The sequence below is a fragment of the Dipteris shenzhenensis genome, chromosome 5 (genome assembly GCF_047967505.1).
Source record: "Dipteris shenzhenensis isolate YYH24624 ecotype China chromosome 5, Dip_SZ_1.0, whole genome shotgun sequence".
NCBI lineage: Eukaryota > Viridiplantae > Streptophyta > Polypodiopsida > Gleicheniales > Dipteridaceae > Dipteris > Dipteris shenzhenensis.
Genome location: NC_141600.1, coordinates 32916230 through 32938430, shown reverse-complemented (window position 1 = coordinate 32938430; position 22201 = coordinate 32916230). Strand labels below are relative to the sequence as shown.

Genomic DNA, 22201 nt, shown 5'->3' with positions numbered 1-22201 from the left:
TTGTAGCCACTATACTCATCCATCAAGAAGTAAAGTTCATGTCCTTCCAAGGAGAGTATACTATCTTTTCTTCACCCCCAAATTGTCCACTTCTTAGCCAACTAGATGAGCTCCAAGGTAAGCTTGGGACTCAATGCACACAACAAGGTGTTGGTGAGGGTTAATTCCAAGTCAACTCTCTCCTCTTGGTGTGAGAATATGGTTGGTTCTTTGATTATGAGGACACTAATCAAATAGATTCTTCATAAAAACATAAATATGTTTCAAGGTTTAAGAAATCATGGTGAAAGATCAATACTTAGCCAATTACAAAACCAAAAAGGAAGACACCTGACCAACACGTACATGGCTACATGGGATACATACTAGATTCTATGTTGCATATATGTCCACACCCAACCATCATCCTTGTTATGGTAGGCAGCCTAGGGGGAAGTTTGAGTTTTTTGAGCTCTCCTTGAGCCACTTGTCATAATCTTGCGCATTGATTTCAAGCAAATCCAACAGTGTGAAAAGCAAGCTGCAAAAGCATAGTTAATCTTTTTATCAAAAGGATGGGAGAAAAGCATATAAGTGCTTTTGTCATAAATCTATATAATTCATAACAAGCACATGATTGCCAGCGTTGTCTGTGTCTTCAAGCAATAGTCTATAGTGGAGAGGTATGGTTGCTTGCAGTGTCTTCAACCAAGATTCTGAGGTAAGATTCTCTCCCAGTCGATGTGTGTTTGGTATTTTTTGTTTATAGATTTGAGGTTGTGAGACAATTGAATGATTAGAGCTCCATGGGAATCATGTTGATCGATCTATCTATCTGTCTATCACTCCGCACATCACGTTACCTACAGTAGAGACACTACAGTGAGGTTGTTGAAAGCCGACTAGCCTCTAGGATTTAGTGTTAATTAGTTGCAAGTAGCCAACATGGATTTGTGTTTAAGCAGGTTTTAGCACATAAGCGTAGTAAAGGCCTTGAAGAGATGAAGCCCAGCGTGGCATAGCCTTAGCATGTGAAGCTTTGAAGAGCCTCGCGATGACCTTATGCTCTACTCTCACAAGCCTAAAACTTGACTTACTATAGTGTTCAAACTCCCATTTTCCTGAGATTGCAGAGGCACGTAATGCTGGCTAAGTGAGAGTGACAATGTTACGTGCTCTACTTTGGACTTCCTCTAATGATACTTGTCTTTTTGTTCTATGTAGAGTCTACTGAACGATTTGAGAACACCACTCAAGGACACATGTAGATCCTCTCAGGCTCACATTGGCAAGTTTTTGGGATATTGTCTCTCGGTGTTTGACTATGATTACGACTATTGACATTCAAGTAATATGCCAATTTCTTATCCATTTGCGAGACTTATCCTCGACACCTAGGGAAGGGCCTGTTCTCGACATTTATTCCTGACGTTTATATTCTCGACATTATCTCGGCACCTAGGGAAGGGCCTGTTCCCTCATATTATAACTCTTTGGGGAAGGAAGCACGCAGCCTCCCCGCCCACACTATGTGTGCTTATAATAATTATATGTTACATATTATAATATAAATATTTTCAATTACTTGTCATTTAAAATTTCTTGTTTTCAATTTGAATTCTTACAACATTCCTCTCGTTTAATGCATGTTATCGATGTGAGGGAGCAAGGAAATCCAAGATGGATGCAAGATTGAAGGAGGAATGCACCTTTATTCATATGGTTGTAGTCCATGTGACAATATTGTATAAACTGCAACGAGGATCAATTATTGTATTGCCTTATTCATGTATTTGTTGGACTTTAGCTTTCAAAATATGGACATCACAAAATCAATAATAAATCACCACCCCTGACATTTACAGGGAGGATCGGGTCCTTGTGTCGCGTCTCATGTCCACTATTTTACTCATTCGGTTCTTTCCTTAAAATTGATAAAATAGTAGGATTCAGCTTCAACTTCGAGGTAGTAGAAAGGCTTGCCTGCCTTCTTGTTGATTGGGCCAAAGTTTTCCCAAATCGAGTATCGTCCTTAAGTATCTCAAGGAACCTCTTCTTGCGGGGAAGCTAAGCAAATGAGTCTTGCATGGATGAGAGGGAGTGTGTATGCTCACAAATTGGGCTACCAAACTATCCTTGGTCTCATCGCCTTCAGATTCTACTTGATTGAGTGCCCTCTCACACTAGGAGATGCCTATGAGGAGAGAGAGAGAGAGGCCATGTGGAAAGGATGATGGGTGGCAAGGTATTATGGATGGTAATGATGATGGCAAGTGTGTTGCTGTTGATGGGGGCAACAAGGCTTCTGCCCTCCTTTCTTGTAGCTTGTCCCTCAAGGTGCCCTCCTCTGCAGCAATCCCTTCCTCAGGTATCTCCTTTTGCCTTTGTTTCTTTGCTTGCCCTTTCCTCCATTTGCAAATTTTGCTACCTCCTTCCACTCCATGCTCTCCATTTGTCATGAATCTCTACACCCTTTTGCACTCCCTCATTCTCACCTTGGCAAGATCTATGCTTCATGCCGCTGCTTTCCTTCTTTTCTGCTACGGTGCCGCCTGTACTTGGATTGGCACGACCGTCTGTTTGGAATTCACAGCCTGCAACAACTTTTCTCGTTTCTTCTGCCAGTCCATCCAGGTGCTTAGAAGCCAATATCGTAACTCATCTGCAGCAACCGGGGCTCAGTTGCAATCGAAAGCAATGTCTGGAGAGAACGAAGGAGTCCGAAACATCGTCGTATACGTCACTGTTCCGAACAAAGACGCAGGTATTGTAGATTCTGCAAGCTCCTTCAAAGTAGCTTAAATTCCTTGTCTGCTCAGGTGTAATTTCTGATTACTACATTCCCTTGCAGGTAGAAATTTGGCGAAGAGTATTGTCCATGCAAAGCTTGCTGCGTGTGTCAACCAGGTACCAGGTAAAGGCTTCATGAGAGTCGTGCAAGGCTTGGTTTTGGTAGAATATAAATGATGACTTTAAGCTATTCACAGTTTATGTTGTATCCTGCTTGAAGACTTGTTTTATTATACCAGTATTCAGAATTAGAGCAGAAGCGCTAAATTTTCAAGCTACATTAGGAAGAGTACAATTACTAGCATTATAGCTAGGTTTTTGCTTTCCCATCACAATAAGATCGTTCTGCTAGTCATCCTAATTGTGATCAGTCATCCTGATTGTGACTAGTCAGATTGCAGACTACCTTTCAACTTTGTCAATTTTCTGATTCAATCGGGCTGGGCATGACGTAAAATGTTACATTGCTTGTTCAAAAACTTCGGGTTTCTTCAATAATCCATGGAAAGGAGTCTGGGGAAGAAGAATTAAAACACGATAGTGTGTATGTCTCAAATTAAAACAGGGTTACTGCCAAATCTGAGTTTTGGTGGAAAGAGTGTGCTCAATGTAGACAATCATTGATATAAGCTTCTTTTCAAAGCATAGTGAATATTGTGCAGATAATTCTGATTTTTGTGCTTGTTTTTTCCCAGGCATCGAGTCAACATACTGGTGGCAAGGGAAGGTATATTATACAAACTTGCAAGTGAACTGGAGTTGTAAAAAACTGCTACCATATTAGTTCAAAATCTGATGTCACTGGCTGTTTATATTGCAGGTGGAGACTGATTCAGAAGAACTTCTAATTATTAAAACGAGGGAACCTCTTTTAGAAGCTCTGACTCAACATGTCAAGTCCAACCATCCTTATGAGTAAGGGCTCTTTTTGCTCAATATATCTTGCTTGATTTTTGTACTACTACTGGTTTCTCTGATTTGTCTTTGCTTCTCAAATGTTTAGAGTGCCAGAGGTGATTGCTCTGCCAATTATTGGTGGCAGTCCTGCATATCTAAAATGGCTTGAAGACAATACAAAAAGCTGAATGAAGCTGGTAATTTCATTTTCACACATGTAAATGAAAGTTGTATAGAGAGGAGGGTTCTAGAGATGCAGCTTGATTTGTAGAGCATTGCGGAAAGAAAGCAAAGGTTGAGGAATTTTTTCAAGCCGAATGTGGAGATATGTTCAAATACATGCTCTGCAAAAGGCACCTAGCGATGACTTTGGATGTAGCTTCTGCATTTGCCCAATCCTCGTTATGCAGGTCTCCGATGAGCTTTCGATACATTTTCAATAACAAAATTGATGGCACTGGTCTTGTTTTTTAAGATGAGACTATGAAGGGTTGATAAAATTTTTAATATGTAGCTACTGCAAAATTATATCCTCAAATGCATATGAACGTTGTTGCTAGCACAAAAGACATGATCGGAGATGGTATCTTTGATGTCTTATTACTTGTAGGAACGATGATAAGTATGAGGATGATACTTTGAATCTCTGAATGTAGGGGATTGGTAAGGTCCAACTTTTAGGCGAAGTGCAACATGAAGGGTTGATAAATTATTCAATATGCAGCTACTGCAAAATTATATCCTCAAATGCATATGAACGTTGTTGCTAGCACAAAAGACATGATCGGAGATGGTATCTTCAATGTCGTAGTACCTGTAGGAACCATGATAAGTATGAGGATGATACAATGAATCTTTGAATGTAGGAGATTGGTAAGGTCCAACTTTTAGGCGAAGCACAACAAGGATGACATTACATGAAGTAAACATGCATAGTGTGGCTTGCTGAGTTGCGCGTTTGTGTATCTAAATTCTATGCAGTTATAAACCATGGGCTAAACTTAAATATGCTGGTACGTTCTTAGGTTGCGTCCTTTCATCTCAATTATGATCTCAAAATAGATCATTTGGACTTAAATAGGGCCTCTTGGATTAACATAAGCTCTATTTGTGCATCATTGTACTCCATGGAGATCCATTGCTTATCAATTCTAAGGGAGTTGCCCACCAAGTTGGATTCCCACTGTTCGATTTTCCCTTCATCTAATGGCTAAACGTTTGTGCCGTTTGCGAGCCCTTGGATGAAAGGACACCACTTGTAGGCCCTTGGATGAGTATGATGGATGATAATCCGATTGTAGGCGAGGCGTGCTATGCATGCCATTGGATTGACCTAGGATCCAATGGATTGTAGTCTCTAAATCTCAAACACCATCTAATGGAGTGAAGCTACATCTAGATAGTTCAAAGGAGTCGAATTTAAAAATCCATTTTTTGTTAAATTAGGTAAATGTCCCTAATGTGGTTATGACAAATGAAGCCCAGGACCACTCCAATTTTCCCTTGAGATGATGGAGATTGTCATTTTCTTAATGAGAACCTTATGAGGCCCTTTGGGAGTTTATATCTCCCCAAATACTCAATTTGCATACCTAGTCTTAAGTGTAATTTCATGGATTGAAAAGAGATAAATGATCAATGTCCTTTTTTGCTTCATTGTATAAAACCACACACACTTATGATGAGTACTAGATCCAATGCTTTTGCTTCGATGATTGTTTAAAGCATAGTTTGAATACATCTTACTTGATGTAATTTATTGAACATTTTTTTCAGCATGGAGTCAAAGTAGTAAAAACCTACATACTTGCAATGAGTACTAAATTCAATATTTGACTTGGACAAGTTTGAGGCGCATTTTCAATACATCATGTAATTTATCAAACATTTAACTTATAAATGCCATGAAAAATTTGTTTGATCCCCCAACCCTTGATCATTCTTCTAAAGGCTCTCAAATCTGTTACGGATAGTGACCATAGGTTGAATGTGGTTTCTTATGTCTAACATGGGGGTCTTTGCTTGCCCCCCATTTCATCTTCTTGAAGGGTCCAGTAGAGTGACCATAGGATTGGATTGATCTTTATGCTGCCTATATTGGGTAACTTATCAATTTCTCATTTGGTTCTTCATGCACATCTATCTTTTGGTTTGGATGCTCATGACTTTTATCAAGGGTAGCTAGCATTTGATTTTTAAAGGTGTTCTTGGATTTTGTAGGCCTCCATACCCTCTCCATACTTGCTCCTTTTCTTTCTTAGAGAGATTATTTTATAGTTTCTCTTCCCTCTAGATTGGGCATTCCTCCTCATGGGGTAGTCCTTGACAACACGACCATGTCTACCACATAGGAAGTAAGAGTGTTGGACAATTTTAGAAATAGTGTTTTGCCTTCTCTTCATTCTCAACATTGAGACTATTTCAAATTCTTTTGATGATTCCTTAGCTGAATTGAAAAGAACATAGATATGGGGATTTGAACTTAGGTTAATAAATGGTTCCCCACTGTTGGTCCAATGGCTTGGCATAGTTTAGTAACTTGGTTGTAGAAAGCAAGGGGCAAGGTAGAGAGATCTAGCCAAAGTTGAATAATGGTACTTTGAGGAGAACTAAGAGAAAACTCAGCAAACCATTCCTCCAAGTACAAAAGGTTGGTTATGCAGAGGAGTTTGTTGTGTTCTTGCCACAACTTACCTTCCCTTTTCACATGCATTCCTTCCTCATGAAAAAACTCTTTACTTTAGCCTTACCTTCATCCTAGAAATTCTTCAAGCTGCTCTGTTGGCTTGATCTGTTGGTTGGGACTAGATTGACCTTACTCTTGGTGCTCCTTAGCCCTTGGTCATCCTTGATATTCATGTGACACATGGCTAGCATTGACAATGCACTTGTTCTAGTGCCAACACTTGCTTGACATAGATCTCACAATATTTTTTACAACACTTCAACTCTTTGTGTGACTACCTCATGTACATGTGTTGCAGCCCTTCTCATTGGATTTGGGTCTACCTTGAATACTGAGCTCTAATAGAGATTTCTTCCATTAGGTCTCTCTCTTAGTTTTGGGGTACTACCTAGTTTCCTCCTCCTAATCACTCTCCTTGGTCATCTTCTTGGCCTTTGGCTTTGGTGAACTTGCTCTTCTCTAGGGCAATTGCATGGCTAAGCAGTTCATCATACATCTAATTGTAATTTGTCAATATGTTGCTCTCTTTCAATTGCAATTACGGGTGATTGATTCTCTTTGTCATGGAGGATAATGTACATGGCACAAATTATGCACTTCGGCCATGTATGTTGACAAAAATTTTGGTCAATAAAGTTTATGGGGCATTTAGGCCTCAGTCAAAAGGAAAAACCTGTTGATATGCACACATTTTCAAGGAGGAGAAAATAATCTTCAAAAGATTCTACTTGTCTTGTATTTTGTGAGCATAAAAAAAACGTGAGTGCAGATGTGCAATACTTCATCTCACATTGTATTTTCTATCAAAAATTTTCCCAATGTCATTCCATGTGGATGGAGAGAGAGAGAGAGAGAGAGAGAGAGAGAGAGAGAGTGTCATTCCATGTGGATGGAGAGAGAGAGAGAGAGAGAGAGAGAGAGAGAGAGAGAGAGAGAGAGAGAGAGAGAGCTTACCATTTAAAAATGGAAGTTTATAAAACATAAAGCATTACCCAAAAAAAGTTAGATCTCAAAGGGCATGCTATTATAGATTGCCTCATATGTCTCCGATGTGATACAATACATATATCTTTTGTGGGGGATACGCTACATGAGTATCTTGATACAATGGACAAGATGTGATAGTATGAGAACTGGGGGCATATTTGAAAGGAGTTTGAAGGAATAGGCATTTGTTTGCTTGTAATACGAACCTTTTATGACATATGATCATTTGGGAATTTCATTTTCATCCTCATAGTCTTCTTTACCCTCCTCCTTCTGTGCAATACATTTGATAAGGTAAAAGTCAGCTACCTCTGTATTGGTTGCAAAATCTGGTTTGACTGCAAAAGTGTCACCAATCTCCAAAGCATTACTTAATACATCATGATGTCCCTCATATTTTACCTCATCGTATGCATCTTCATCATCACCAAGGGTTTCAGAATTGGGCAAGGGCACCAAAGTGTGATAATCCCATGAAAGAACATGTGCTTTGTTAATGCATCTATTCCAATGGACATGCATGCATGCATCACAAAAGCAAGCCAAATGTCTCGTGTCAAGTCCACTAGGGTGCTGTGGGTTATGACTACAAACAACATGCACAGATCGTGATTTTTAGGTACTTCCACAAGTCGGATTTTCCTCCCTATTCAGATCTCCTACGTTAACCTCCCAAAAACACACGAGCATAATTTCTCTATTTTGAAGGATAGTAAGCCTCAACACCCTCTCAAAGGTGTTCCCTATAGTAAGTGACTACATCAGCAACACACTTTAAAATAGCTCCATTTGGCTTCCATTGTTTGTATGTCAATGTTCTCTTCACCACAACTCCTTCTCCATCATGTTCTCCCTTGCTGTGTCCTGATACTAAGAAAAAATGGCTCATTTCTAACCCAGTCAACTCCATCTGGCTTCAATTGTTTGTATGTCAATGTTCTCTTCACCATAGATCCTGCTCCATCATGTTCTCCCTTGCCGTGTCCTGATGCTAAGAAAAAATGGCTCATTTCTAACCCAGTCAAACTAGCATATCTTAGCACAAAATAAATGGCCTACAAGCCTTGAACTGTGAAGCAGAGCCATTTGACCACACCCAATGTTTTTTAATTACAACACCTTGTTCCTTCAACCATTGAAAGTGTAACATGAGACAATGTTGCACAAACAATGTATCATGAATTCTATCATCTAAAATGAAAAAATGCATAGTTTTGATCAGTTCACTCATCTTCCCATAGTACATTATGCGTACAAATACGGTAACCTGTGTAGAATGCCAATGCATAGAATGGATCTCATTCTGCTCTTTAAAAGCATAGTTTTCAACAAAGTCTACCACATACACAACCACATAATTAGCAATGATGAGGTTGAGCTTTGTTTTCAACATTTTAAGGAACTTACAACATTGCATCTCCTTTTTCACAAGATCTTTCATTTTATTTTTGTTTCCTTGTTTGTCCACCACAGTCTCCACATATTCAAATAGCTTCATAGTCATATTGTGCCCTGTGTGTTTCTTGTCTCCAAAGGGCAGAATTTCAATTTCTTAACACCATAGTTTTTGCATTTTCCCATCAAGCACTTTCTATCATGGAAGGATTTGTCTTCCTTCTTTGGGAAGACTATAGACTCCCACAACTATGTGACACCATTGAACATATCAACTATAGATGTACATGTCATGCTTTTACCACTTCTTGCATAGACCTCACATCTACATTTGCATCCATATCCATAGAGACCAAAATTTTGAGAACGAATGTGGTTGAGTGCATCCTTCAAGAAAAATATATGAATGCGGTACTCACAACGTCATGTATATCTATCCTTCACTCGACGAATAAAGAAAGGCTTCAGTGACTCAAATGAATGCAATTGAGTTTTGGCTTCAGGATGACAAGCTTTGAATCTGTGGAACAACTCAACCTACAAAAAAACAACCCATAAAATTGAATGGTAATTATGATGAAACAAGTGCTTAGTCTTATAAAAATGAGTGCTAACTATCATAAATGTTGACTATCATAGAATTGAATGCCAACTATCATGAAACAAGTGCTAAGTATCATAAAATATGTGTTACTTATCATAAAACTACATGCTAGTGATCATAAAATAGGTGCTAACTATCATAAGACTAAATGCTAACGATTGATGAAACTGGTATGTTCATTGTCATAAAATAAATGTTAATTATAATAAAATAGCTGCTAACTATCATAGACTAGGTGCTAACTATTATCAAAGAGGTGCTAATTATCATAAAACAGAGTGCTAACTATGATAAAATAGGTGCTAGCTATTATTAAAGAGGTGCCAATTATCATAAAACATGAGCTAACTATCATAAAATTGAATGCTAACGATCATAAAATAGGTGCTTGCTATCATAAAATTGAATGCTAATTGTCATAAAACTGATAGGTTCAATATCGTAAAACAAGTGCTAAAAATCATGAACATAGTAAGGGCTAACTAATAAAACAGGTGGTACCTATCATGAAACAAGTAGTAACTACCACAAAGCTCAAGGCTAAAAATCACAAAATAGGTGCTAACTATCTTTAAAGTTGAATGCTAACTATCATAAAATAGGTGGTAACTATTATGAAACAAGTAGTAACTATCACAAAACAGGTGGTACCTATTATGAAACAAGTGGTACCTGTCATGAAACAGGGAACTAATAAAACAGGTGGTACCTGTCATGAAACAAGTAGTAACTATCACAAAGCTCAAGGCTAACAATCACAAAATAGGTGCTAACTATCTTTAAAGTTGAATGCTAACTATCATAAAATAGGTGGTAACTGTTATTAAAGTAGGTTGTCATTTCTAGGAGAGACATTATCCGAAGGGGCTGATGCCACATACCCCTGAAAGGCTCAATCCGTTACTTGAGTGTTTTGGGAGATCAAGGAAGGTGATTTGGATAGAATTAGGAATTGGGATTGTAAATCTGTGCCTAATTTGCATGAGTGCATTGTGTGTTAGGTTATTCTTTAACAAATGGAACACCTTTAAGGTGTAGGGAATTCTCGTGTTTTTGTAGTGCCTGCATGCAAAGAAAATGGAGGAGCTATTTCAATAAATCACATGTACCTTTTTGGGAGTATGTTACCGTAGAACTCTTAGAGAATATCATTGAAGATGAGGATGAAACTGATGATCCAGCATATGAAGGACACCATGATGAATTCAGTGATGCACTTTGTGTTGGCGATAATTTTGTTATAGCTCCACATGACAATGATGAGCTTGTGGATTTCTATATTTTGAAATGCACACAAGAAAAGGAAACTATTGATGTTCCTCTTAAAGACACATGGGGAATGTTTGTGGTCGAGGCTCATTTGTGGTCAAGGGAGTTTGGTTAAAGCAAACTCAAGGAAACCATACGACTACAAGCTTTTGAACTTGGAGCCTAAAGTCTTCACTTGTCAAAGCTATTAAGTTTCCAATGGAGTGGGAAGGACGTGGGAGAAAATATGTATTGTCCTCTAAAGTGTATGAAGTTGTTTATAATAGCATTCCATTTTGATATGTAGAATAAGCATTATCTAATAGAATGATATCACATAATCAAAGTAGTTATCAAAGAACTGAAATAAGAACAAGTGGTAACTATGCACTAAATTGCCTGCTAGCTTCTAAAATGTAATACATTGTTCTTTGTTTTGGTGGTGCCTACATAACAGAAGGGGTTTTTCTCATGCTAAACATAGTGTAGTCCTGCAGCACTTACCTCAGGGCATTTTTCATTCTTAATACAAGTCTTTTTTCCATGGAAAAAAAATCTTTTAATCTAGCTTTCCTACTACACTTTCATCATTTTTGCCTAGATATTAGATCTATAGAATCAAGGATTACAATTGCACAGCTATACTTCATTATATCAACAAGCAAGAAATTTGTTTTTAGGCATTTTCTATCATGAAACAGCATGAACAAATTTAAGTTAGGCTCTTTTCATGAGATTGATCTCATACGTAAGAAATGATGATGGTGCTACATGGCAAGTACCATATAGTGGACAGGCCTGGTAGGTAGCACGTGCTGGATAATTGGATAGCTACAACTTCATGGGCATGCACCTTGCACCTCATATGTAAATAGGTACCATAGGCATAATTAGAGCATGTAGGATACAAAACACCAATTCAAGTTGGATGACTTGGGAAGATACCATGATGAATGCTTTCGTATGATGCATCGCAACTATCGAAGCGCACCAATGATTGTATCTTTGGAATAATTATCTGGATGCATTCTTTGTCCACACATTGGTCTAATCTGCTCTGCATTCTTTTTCCATACATTGGTTTGGGCTATCCATACAATATCAACAATCCACAAGCTTGAAGGACTTACCCCAATGTTGCAATTAACCAATACTTCGAGTGGATGGAGACAACTATGAACACAACCAAAAGGAGCAACTAAATAAAAGGGAGCAGGAGTAGGAGGCTTGTAACTAGCACCCAAAACAAATTCATCTACAGAAGATCTAGAGGTAATAATTACTGAGTCCTATTTAAGATCTCCACCTCCCTGTTTACCAAGCTTTTTGAGAAAAACTTGTTCTAACATAGCTCTCCTTCACAGGCAAACTCTAAAGCCCATCCCTAAGAAGCCAAGCTCTCCCACTTCTACTCCTGCAATAGCCTTGTTGCTAGAGACTCACTCTATATATGCCCCTTATACTCCACTAGCCTATCAAGACCCCCATCAATCTTGAGCCTTGCCCTTCTCCACCTTGCATCCAAGCCTCACCAGTGCACTAGGAAGCAACGATAGGTGATGGTGAGGACACATCTAGACTTAACACGACTGGAGAGACCACTACCAACACTATTGATGCATAAAAGAATACCACAGAGTCAAAAGATACAGAGACTCTAGGCCCAGACCACTACCAACACTGTTGATGCAGAAAAGAATACCACAGAGTCAAAAGATATAGAGACTCTAGGTGAGACCATCCAAAGAGATGCAAAAGGTCAAACCACCCTAGAACAAAAAATGGTAAGTATGGCGGAGCAAGATAAGGAGAGACCCCTACCAACACTATTGATGCAGAATAGAATACCATATAGTCAAGGTGAGACCATCCAAAGAGATGCAAAAGGTCGAACCACTCTAGAATAAAAAATGGTAAGTATGGCGGAGCAAGATAAGGAGCCTAGAAAGTACAAAGGAGAGACCCGTCCAACAACTTAGAACTTCTCTTAGCCAATGGGAGAGCATGGAGCACGAAAGAACTACAATAGGGACAACCACAAAAAGTAGGTTCCTTAGGTCCCTACAAGTCCAAGAAACTCAAAGAAACTAGAATAGAGTTCAGGTGGATCACGATAGAAGTAGAAAAGGAGGTCTAGATAGTAATTGCTACATCTGAAACATTAAGCCTGAGCATTGACTTTGTGTCCATAACATGAATAGAGAACATTGTTGCTCATCTTGATCACATGATAGATGATCATGCAAGTGAGACTACAGTTCCCAAAGACCTTAGGGCCTCGAGTCTAGACAAGAAATTATAGGATGAAGGAGCCTTAGCAATATTAGGAGCCTCTATCATCCTAGATGAGCAATAAGTGGTTAAGGGAAAGGTTAAGGTAGGAATGTCGGAGGAAAGTAGGATGATAAGTAATGCTCTTCAAGAAAGTTTTCCTACTAGGCCCCAAATCTACATGGAAAATACCCTTGCTTGCCTTCTCCACATCATGTAGTGCCAGGGGAGGGAATCATCCCCTCTTCTACTTTAAAGATCTAGCCAACCCATAGGTTATTATTGGTACTTGGTACATATCAGAGAGTTTACCTTGAGAGAAGCTCACATGAATCATACATTGCAAAGACTTGGAATGTACAAGTGGCCTTCAAAACTCTTGGTCTACAAGTGCCGAGAGTACACAAGACATGTAAGGGAGCTTAGATACTGGTATAACAAAATAGTCGAGCTTCTTAAAGAAAGGGAATTTCAAAATGAAATGGATGGCAAGATCGCTCAACTACAGACAAAACATGACCACCATCTCTAGCTTGACCATGGCCTCTTATTACATCAGTATAATGAGGCCATGTGTTCTCTTAAACTAGCCTAGGAACCATAGCCTCACAGTGGAAACTAATGGCACACTAGGAAAAGTGGTTGAAGGGATTAAGTGGAGCACACCGAGCTTCAAATAGAGTAGGATAGAAAATGAGGTGCTTCATTAAACGGTGGCCAAAATTAAGCAAATTATGGCTTTACTTCTAGACTTAGACCAGCCCTTAGAGCACATAACTATACCCCCTAGGAGGAAAGATCCAAATGATGAGGACGATGCCATAGAACTAGGAGGCTAAACTCAAATCCTAGGTATAGGGAAGACAATTCAAGTGGTATCCATGACTTCAAGTGTTGCCACGACTATACCTATGAGATAGCTGCTGTAGCTAGATCAGTTAAGGGTACCATGTTTCATCATAGTCCAAACCATATGTTTGGGCATACCCTTTTGCCACTAATCTTGCCTTGTAATAGTCCACACTTTCATCCAATTTGCGCTTCACTTTATAAACCCATTTGCAACCAATAGCTTTCTTTCCTTTTGGGACTTTGACAAGTGTCCAAGTGTTGTTCTTATCCAAGGCATCAATTTTTGATCCATGGCATCCCTCCAATCTGAATTTTTTATAGCATCTTCAAAACTTGAAGGCTCCACATGTTTCACCTTGCTAACCATGTATGCACAGTTCATCCTCATATATCCATTGTAAGTCAATCTATCCACAGGAGTTTTTACCCTTTTTGATCTTCTTAAGGGTTGTGTACTTGCCATTTGCTTTCTTAGTATGTGGTGGCACATACTTTGAGGCATGATTTGTCTTTGGAGCTTTAACAAGCTGTAACTCACTCCCTTCATCACTGCTTCCATCCTCAACACTTTTTTCTACTTCAACTTTTTGCTTGCCTTTGTCCACATGCTTGATCCCCCTTAATCTACACCATGGGCTCACACTATCTATACTTTCCTCATGCTGTTATGGCCCTGATATCACTTTCCTTGAGGGTTTAGCTTGCTGTAATTTCATCTTTTCAACCTTGAGCATATGCTCATCCTCAACAATAGTTGGTTTGGGCTAATGCCATGCTTCACTTTGCTCGAATGACTGAGAGATCTCAACAACAGCAGAGGAATGTAATAGGGTGAGAGAGAGGGAGAGCCAGAAGAGAGCCACATAAGTTTTTGGTGGGTGCAGAACACCCTAATCTTCTATGTCATCCATATATATGTGTGTTTAAGTATTGTACATAACTAGGGTAAAGGTACAGTGGCCTTTAACCCCCACAACCTCCCACTAAAAGGCCAATGTGCCTTTAAGGAAGAAAAACCAGTGGACATAGTATACAATGTCCATTAATACATGACAATACTCAAACCGCTGACTAGGTAGACTCTTCGTCAACATATTTGCAAGGTTATCATCTGTATGAACCTTGATAAGCTCTATGCGCTTGTCCTCAAGTACCTTCCTAATAAAATGGTACTTGACCTCAATGTGTTTGGTCTTTGCATGAAATACTAGATTTCATGCTATAGCTGAATCGCACTCATGGAATCACTATGCAATGTCGATACATCTTTTTGAATCCCCAAGTCTCCCACTAGCTGATCAAGCCATATAGCCTCCTTGCAACCCTCTGTGGCTACAACATACTTGGCTGTGGTAGACAAAACAACACAATTGTGTGCATGAGACATCCACAACACTACACCACATACAAAGGTGAGAACACATAACTAGAAGTGGATCTCCTGCTATCCACATGCCTTGCATAGTATGAATCTATGTACCCAAGTACACACATCTCTCCTCTGCCAAAGTAGATGCACATCTCCTTGGTACCCTTCATGTACCTCATGATGCATTAACTGCCTCCCAATGCCTCTTTCCTAGATTAGCCATATACCGACTAACAATTCCCACTGCAAATGCAATGTTCGGTCTAGTAGCTATCATAGCATACATAAGACTCCCAACCGTTGATGCATAAGGGACCATGGACATCATGGTCCTCTCTTGATCTGATTTGGGACTATCTTCCTGACTCAGTTTCACGTATGGAGGCAATGGAGTACTTACTACTTTCCCCCCCTCCATATTGAAATGCTACAACAATTTTGTAACATACTGCTTCTGTGAAAGCCAAAGGAGTTTCCTACTTCGATCACGCGTGATGTGCATACCAAGAATATGACCTATAGGTCCCAAATCCTTCATGTCAAAGGCCTCATGCAACTTGTCCTTCAATGCATCCATCTAATAAGTGTTTTGCTAGCCAATAGCATATCATCCACATAAAGTGGAAGGAATATCAGGCTATTATCCTTAACCCTTTTAGTGTAGAGGGTCTCACTTCTTCTGAAACCCTGGGACTGAATGAAAGCATCAAACTTCTAATACCATTCTCTAGCCGCTTGCTTAAGGCCATAGAGACTCTTTTTTAGCTTGCAAACCAAATGCTCTTTGCCCTTTTCTTCAAAGCCTTTGGGCTGTACCATGTAAATTTCCTCATGCAGATCCCCATGCAAGAAAGCTGTCTTAACATCCTACATAAGCTCCATATCCTCTACTTCCATAAGTCCAAGTACGCATCTAAGTGTGGTCATCTTCACAACTTGAGAGAAGATCTCATCAAAGTCCACACCCTTCTCTTGCTTGAATCCTTTAGCAACCAAATGGGCCTTATACTTAGGCACATAATCACCTATGACCTTCATCTTGTAGACCCATTTACATGGCAATGCTTTCTTTCCATGTGGCAAAGAAACCAAGTCCCAAGTCTTATTCTTCATGAGTGAATTCATCTATGATTGCATAGTATACTCCCACTTGTGTTGATCCTCATGCATCATAGCTTGTCTGTAGCAAGCAGGCTCCATGCAATCAATAAGCATCACATAGTCTGCCCTTGTAATAAATCTATTAGGTGGCCTAGATCTTCTAGTTGATATTCTCAAGGGAATTTCAGCTTGCTGTCTCGCTTGCATATCAGCCACATTTGGCTCATCATTTCCACCAATAGATGATATATTATCTACCCTTGATTGTGTACCTATGGGACTACCTGGTGGCACCATTTCTTGCACATTTGGTGCATGAACAGCTTGTTGTCTATCAACACATGTGAGTGGATTCTCATCTTGGAAAGTGATTCTCCTCATTTCCACGTCCCTCATGGGTGTCTTATGCATCTTATTCTTGTTGAAGAACACATCATGGCTTCATGTAATCTTCTTTGCTTTTAGTTCCCATAGATGATAGCCCATCTCTCCACTTTCACCATAACCTAGAAAGATGCATTTTCTAGACTTAGGATTTAGCTTCTTCCGAAGCTCTTTTGACACATGTGCATATGCCTCACACCCAAATATATGCATTTTCTAGACTTAGGATTTAGCTTCTTCCAAAGCTCTTTTGGCACATGTGCATATGCCTCACACCCAAATATATGCAAATGAGAGTAAGAGGGCTTCTTGCCACTCCATGCCTCTTCAGAAATACCACCATCCAAACTCTCACTAGGTATCTATTGATCACATGCACTGCACTCTTCATTGCCTTAGCCCAAAAACCACAAGAAAGACTTGCATTGGAAAGCATACATTGCAACCTTTCCTAAACGGTGTGGTTCATTTGTTCTATTTTTCTCTGGAGTACAATGAGATATGAGCTCCCTCTTGATCCCACATATATCATAGAAATGGTAAAAGTCATGAGAGAGATACTCTCTTCCATTGTCAATCCGTAGGTATTTAAGCATTCCACTTGACTAATTTCCAACCAAAGCCAAACATTTCTAAAATACCTAGAACACATTGCTCTTCCAAGCTATAGCATTAGCCCACACTTTCCTAGTTGCTTCATCAATATCACATAGTATTCAGCCTCGCCTAATGATCGTGTAGACATGGGACCACATACGTCTGAATGCACCAAATCATGCCTTTCAAGATCTTTCTTTGCCCTTATTTTATGGGTTGATTTAGTTTGCTTCCCATAGAGACAATGCTCACAAAATTCAAAGTCATAAAAACTCAAATGTGGTACATAACCCAAATGGCATAAGAGTTTCATTCCATTCTGGCTCATATGCCCTAATCGGTGATGCCACAAAGAAGTACTTGGCTGCTCGATTATTGCAACAACATGATCAAACACCCCTGATACATGTAAGGGATACAATCTCCCACACATGGCACCTCTTGCCAAAACCATAGTGCCCTTTTGAATTTTCCAACTCTTAAAGTCAAAGGTGGTCTGAAAACCAGCATCATCTAGTTGACCCACTGAAATGAGACTCTTGGTCAGCTTAGGAACATGCCTCACATTTTTCAAAACAAAAGAAGACCCATTTGCAAAAGAAAACTTTATGTCACTTGCTCCCACTATGTTACATGCATAGTTATTTCCAAGATGCACACAACCTGTCTTTTCACTGTCATAAGTGGAGAACTATTCCCTATGGGGAGTAACATGGAATGAAGCACCAAAATCCAAAATCCAATCTTGGGAATATGAATCATCTGAAGTGGTAAGAAACTCTGCAGGTAGACTAGACATAAAGAGAATGTTATTGTCATCACTATCATCAATGACTGCATTGATCTCCTCGATCTTCACTTTTCCTTTGTCCTCCCTTGGACTCTCTTCCTTCTTATTGGCACCCCAATTTGCATTATTTTTCTTATCCTTTTGCTCTCTTTTTAGCTTGTAGCAGTCCTTTTTCATGTGGCTCTTCTTGCCAACATAGTAACACTCAATGTTCCATGCCCTAGATTTGCTACGAGACTTTCCTCTTTTTTGGGACTTCCCCCTGAACTGTGATCTACTCCTTTGCACATTTAAGGATGCATCTTGCTCGTTGCCATCCATAGACTACCATCTAATCTCCTTGGCCAACAAGCTACCACCAACATCATCAAACTTTAGTACTTCACCAAGTGCAGAGTTACTGGAAGGTATCCCATGAGGATGGCAATGAACACGAGAAATTTTGACTTAGTCTCCGCATCAAAATTCAGCTTCTGAGCCTGAAGATGGCTGAAAATAATATTGAATTCATTTAAGTGAGAAGAAATGGAGACCCCTTCCTTCATCTGCACAACGGTGTCCAAATAGGTCTGTTTTTTCCCAGTGTTATTATTTTTTTTAAAAAAAGAGAAAACCTGCTAAATCAAATCAATTGCACCTGCATGTAGGCATAATATTTGGTTGTGGACTTGGCTAGAACTAGAGGGTCAAGATTGCCTAAATTTTCCCCAATTCACCTTTTTGTAATTTTATTTTTTGGGAACTGCTATTTGGGGCATGGAGAAATGCACAACGGTGGTGTACTATGATGCCAAAAATTGATATTTTTTATTTGGCATTGGTATTGTTTTCTTCTATGTTTGATAAGAGTTTGAGTATCAAGTGATAGCCTAGCAGCTCTCACTTATTTCTATTTTCTAAGATATTATATGGGATTGAGAGGATGAGTGGAATGGATCGTTGTAAATACCATGTGTATGAATGATAAATACCTTGGTATGGGATGAGAGTTATTTGTGTATGGGATATTATGGGGTTTTTAGAAAATAGGAAGAGTGAGTCATATCAAGATGTGGGATCATGTCTATGTGTTCCAATAATATAAGAGAGGCCACATGCCAAGCATGTGGAAGGCATGTAGAGGAGTGTGGAGTCAAGAGGAATCCTTCTAGAATTCCTATGTGGAATAAGGAGGATGTGGACATATGGAAAAGAGACGGAGCTGAACAAATGGAATAATATCCAATATGCATTGTAGCCAATTATGGAACCAATTGAAGGCACATCGGAATTGGCAATGTTGGTTAGCTACAGTCTTGGCTTTAAAACCTCAACGGTAGGATCTCACAAAAAGTCGTTTGTTGATTATATTCACCGAAGGTGCTAAGTGCACTAATTAGATCAAAACAATCTGAAGGAACATTCTTACACCCCATCCTATTTCTTTGAAATAGAGCATATTAGGGTTAAAAGCCAAGTATTAGAGGTAGTTTCCTTCTCATAAGTGGCACATAATTTCTTCCACAAATCTTGTGTAGTCTTCTCATTTACTACTGTGAAATAAACTGACTCTGCAAGATGAAGTCTAATAGTAGACTTTGCTAATTCATCCAACTCATTCCAATCATCCTTAGACATATTTGTAGGCTTAGCTTCCATCCCTACCAAAGGTTTAATCTACTTCTTTTGAATAAGCACATCCCTTATCTATTCTTTCCACAAGGAAAAGTTTGTCCCATTAAAATTTTTAATGTTGAAAAACTCCCTTTCAGACCATGGAAGAGGATGCCATGATGCAAATAAAGCAAAATCCCAAATGCTAGTGCTTGTAAGAAAGAATCACACCAAATACCAAGTGCACCCAAATATGTCTGCCATAATGGAGGGTAATATAACCAAAAACTCAAAGCTTAAAGTATAAAAATGTATCTAACTCATGTGCATATACTATGCATCCATATGACCAAATCTGGCCCAAAAGAAAATGTCAACTTGTAATGACAAAACAATGGCAAACCCAATGCCAATATGAGCCAAATGCCTCAAGCACAAACACCATCCATGGGAATAAGCATCAATAATGTCTCATCCAAGAGAGCATATCACTATCAGAGCATCAACCGCAATGTCTCAAAGCTGTCCCTCACCATAAAATAGCATCTGTGTGCTAAATGTCCATCAATAAAGCATCTCACAAGGCGCATCCAACAAGGATCACAATGCATCCAAATGACCTATAAAGCATCCACTGCAACCCAATGCAAACCATGAATGAGCGCACATGGCTCAAACTGTAACTAGAGTGATTTGCATAAGGTATGTCCCAACAATCATGGCCCTACGGCAATGACTGCTAGAAAAAATAGAACCTGGGATGCCTCAAAACATGGGAGGCATTACATTATCAGACTCAGCAAGAAAATCTACAAATATCTATTTTCTAACAGAGCTCCAAAATCCCAACTGTTGATGAATGGGAAACGGGGAGTCAACCCTTGCAATTGACCTGTAATAAAAAAATCAAAGGTTTGAACCTTTGAATGGATTTTTGAGAGAAACAGATGATTCGACTTCTTAGAGAGACAAAATTCTCTAAATCTCCACAAAACTTCTCCGTTGTTGGGATCTCTCAGCTAGTATCAGAGCACAAGTGTTCTCGCTGAGCCTAGGTGTGAGCTTAGAGCCCAAAGTCTACTGTTGCAACTTTGTGGGAGGAAGGAGAAGATATGGTGGGTGAATTTACCTACATCCTGGTATCCAGAGACCTTGCAAAAAACTTTGAAAAGTCCTTTGAGTGGTTTTTCATAAGCCTACAGTTGGTTTTGGAGAAAAAAGACGTTTTTTGAAGACTCCCCTATTCCTTTCGATGACTTAGAGTCTGGAATGACTTACAGAGGCAACCATTGCTTGATTTTGGTGTCCATTACACTTTGATAATTCAAAAGCTCCTTCATTATTGGATTTGGGATCATTTTGTTGGATTTATGACTCATTGTCTCTGCTTAAATGTTTTTGTGCCAGTGTGTTGGAACTCAAGTTTGAAGCAACCATTCACAGATTTGTCAGTTCCAGTGGACTCAGGAGGTCTTAAAACTTTTGTGTTGCCGAGTATTGTACATAATTGGGGTTAAGGTACAATGGCCTTTAACCCCCACAATGACATACAGAGGACACAAGAAAAGTACGTAAGCTATAACTCTTACTTTACAAGGCTATGGAAGATTCATCTCAATAATGTATCCACTCCAAAGAAAGGTAAGAATGGGTGTATGTAGTATTTGTGAGGTTAGAACTTGCCATGATTTATGTTGATCTCAAAATGCATAGAGAAGAGAAAGCATATGAGAGAAGGAAGGCAATGGATCATATAAAAAAAGCTTTGCATCTCCAAAAAAGTACATTAGGCTAGTTATTGATGGAATGGGTCAAATGAAGTCAAACTTACCTCAGTTCTCTAGGTTGCCAAAGGATGCCACTGAGGATGCTCTAGTGCAAGATTACTCTGTTTTAAGATACACATGTTGGGTGTGTTGAATGTGACATTTGCTAGAGATTTCTTCCACATCATCATATGCCTCTTCAACCATTGGAAGCATTCCAAAGATGGATCTTGGATTACATGGGTCCTTTCAAGAACAAGGCAAGGTTCACACAGAACAAGTATATCATTGTAGCCATCGATTATGCTACCAAGTGGGCAGAGGCCAAGGCCCTACATGATAAAATTGGGCTTGCAAAATAGCCAAGTTCCTGTTTGAAAACATTATTTGTAGGTATGGTTGTCCAATCGAGTTTGTCTGTGTGCTAGGGTACACACTTTATGAATGGTGCATTCCAATCTCTGAGAATAGAGTTCATAAGGATGCATCGAGTTACTATGACTTATTATCCCTGGGGCAATGGCCAAGTCTTGTCCATTTGCAAGGAAACTTCCAGCATTGCAATTTGCCTCTAGAAAATGCCACATGACTGAGTTGATTAAAGGCATGCCCTGAAGATATTCACATCCTTATCCAAAATTCTAGGAGATAGATTTCAATAAAAAACATAGACCTAGAAGATGTTAGAGTGGCTTTCAATCTGAGTCACTCTTTGAGCCTTTCTAAGGTGGGACTTGAGCCAACATGGTTTCCTAAAAGATATGCATTGTCCTTTGCACTTTGAAGAATGCTCACTAAACTTCACATCTTGACTCTCATATACTTGTCTGGTGATGGGATGATAGCATTTATATCCCTTTTTCTCATATGCGTATTCACAAAACACACATTT

General features: G+C 39.2%; 1 protein-coding gene and 1 pseudogene across 1 annotated transcript; one reads left to right on the top strand and one right to left on the bottom strand.

Moving 5' to 3' along the window:
* The first annotated feature begins 2183 nt into the window (after positions 1 to 2183).
* Positions 2184 to 4311, top strand: CUTA (Nitrogen regulatory PII-like, alpha/beta). Its single transcript, XM_087374881.1, has 6 exons — positions 2184 to 2347; positions 2605 to 2743; positions 2831 to 2893; positions 3465 to 3496; positions 3590 to 3684; positions 3773 to 4311. Exons 1-6 carry the CDS (start codon positions 2210 to 2212, stop codon positions 3852 to 3854), a joined length of 549 nt encoding a protein of 182 aa, XP_087231007.1. The 5' UTR covers positions 2184 to 2209; the 3' UTR covers positions 3855 to 4311.
* A 3043-nt stretch (positions 4312 to 7354) lies between these two features.
* On the bottom strand, positions 7355 to 7861 carry LOC147901913 (uncharacterized; annotated as a pseudogene).
* Between the last annotated feature and the right edge of the window lie 14340 nt (positions 7862 to 22201).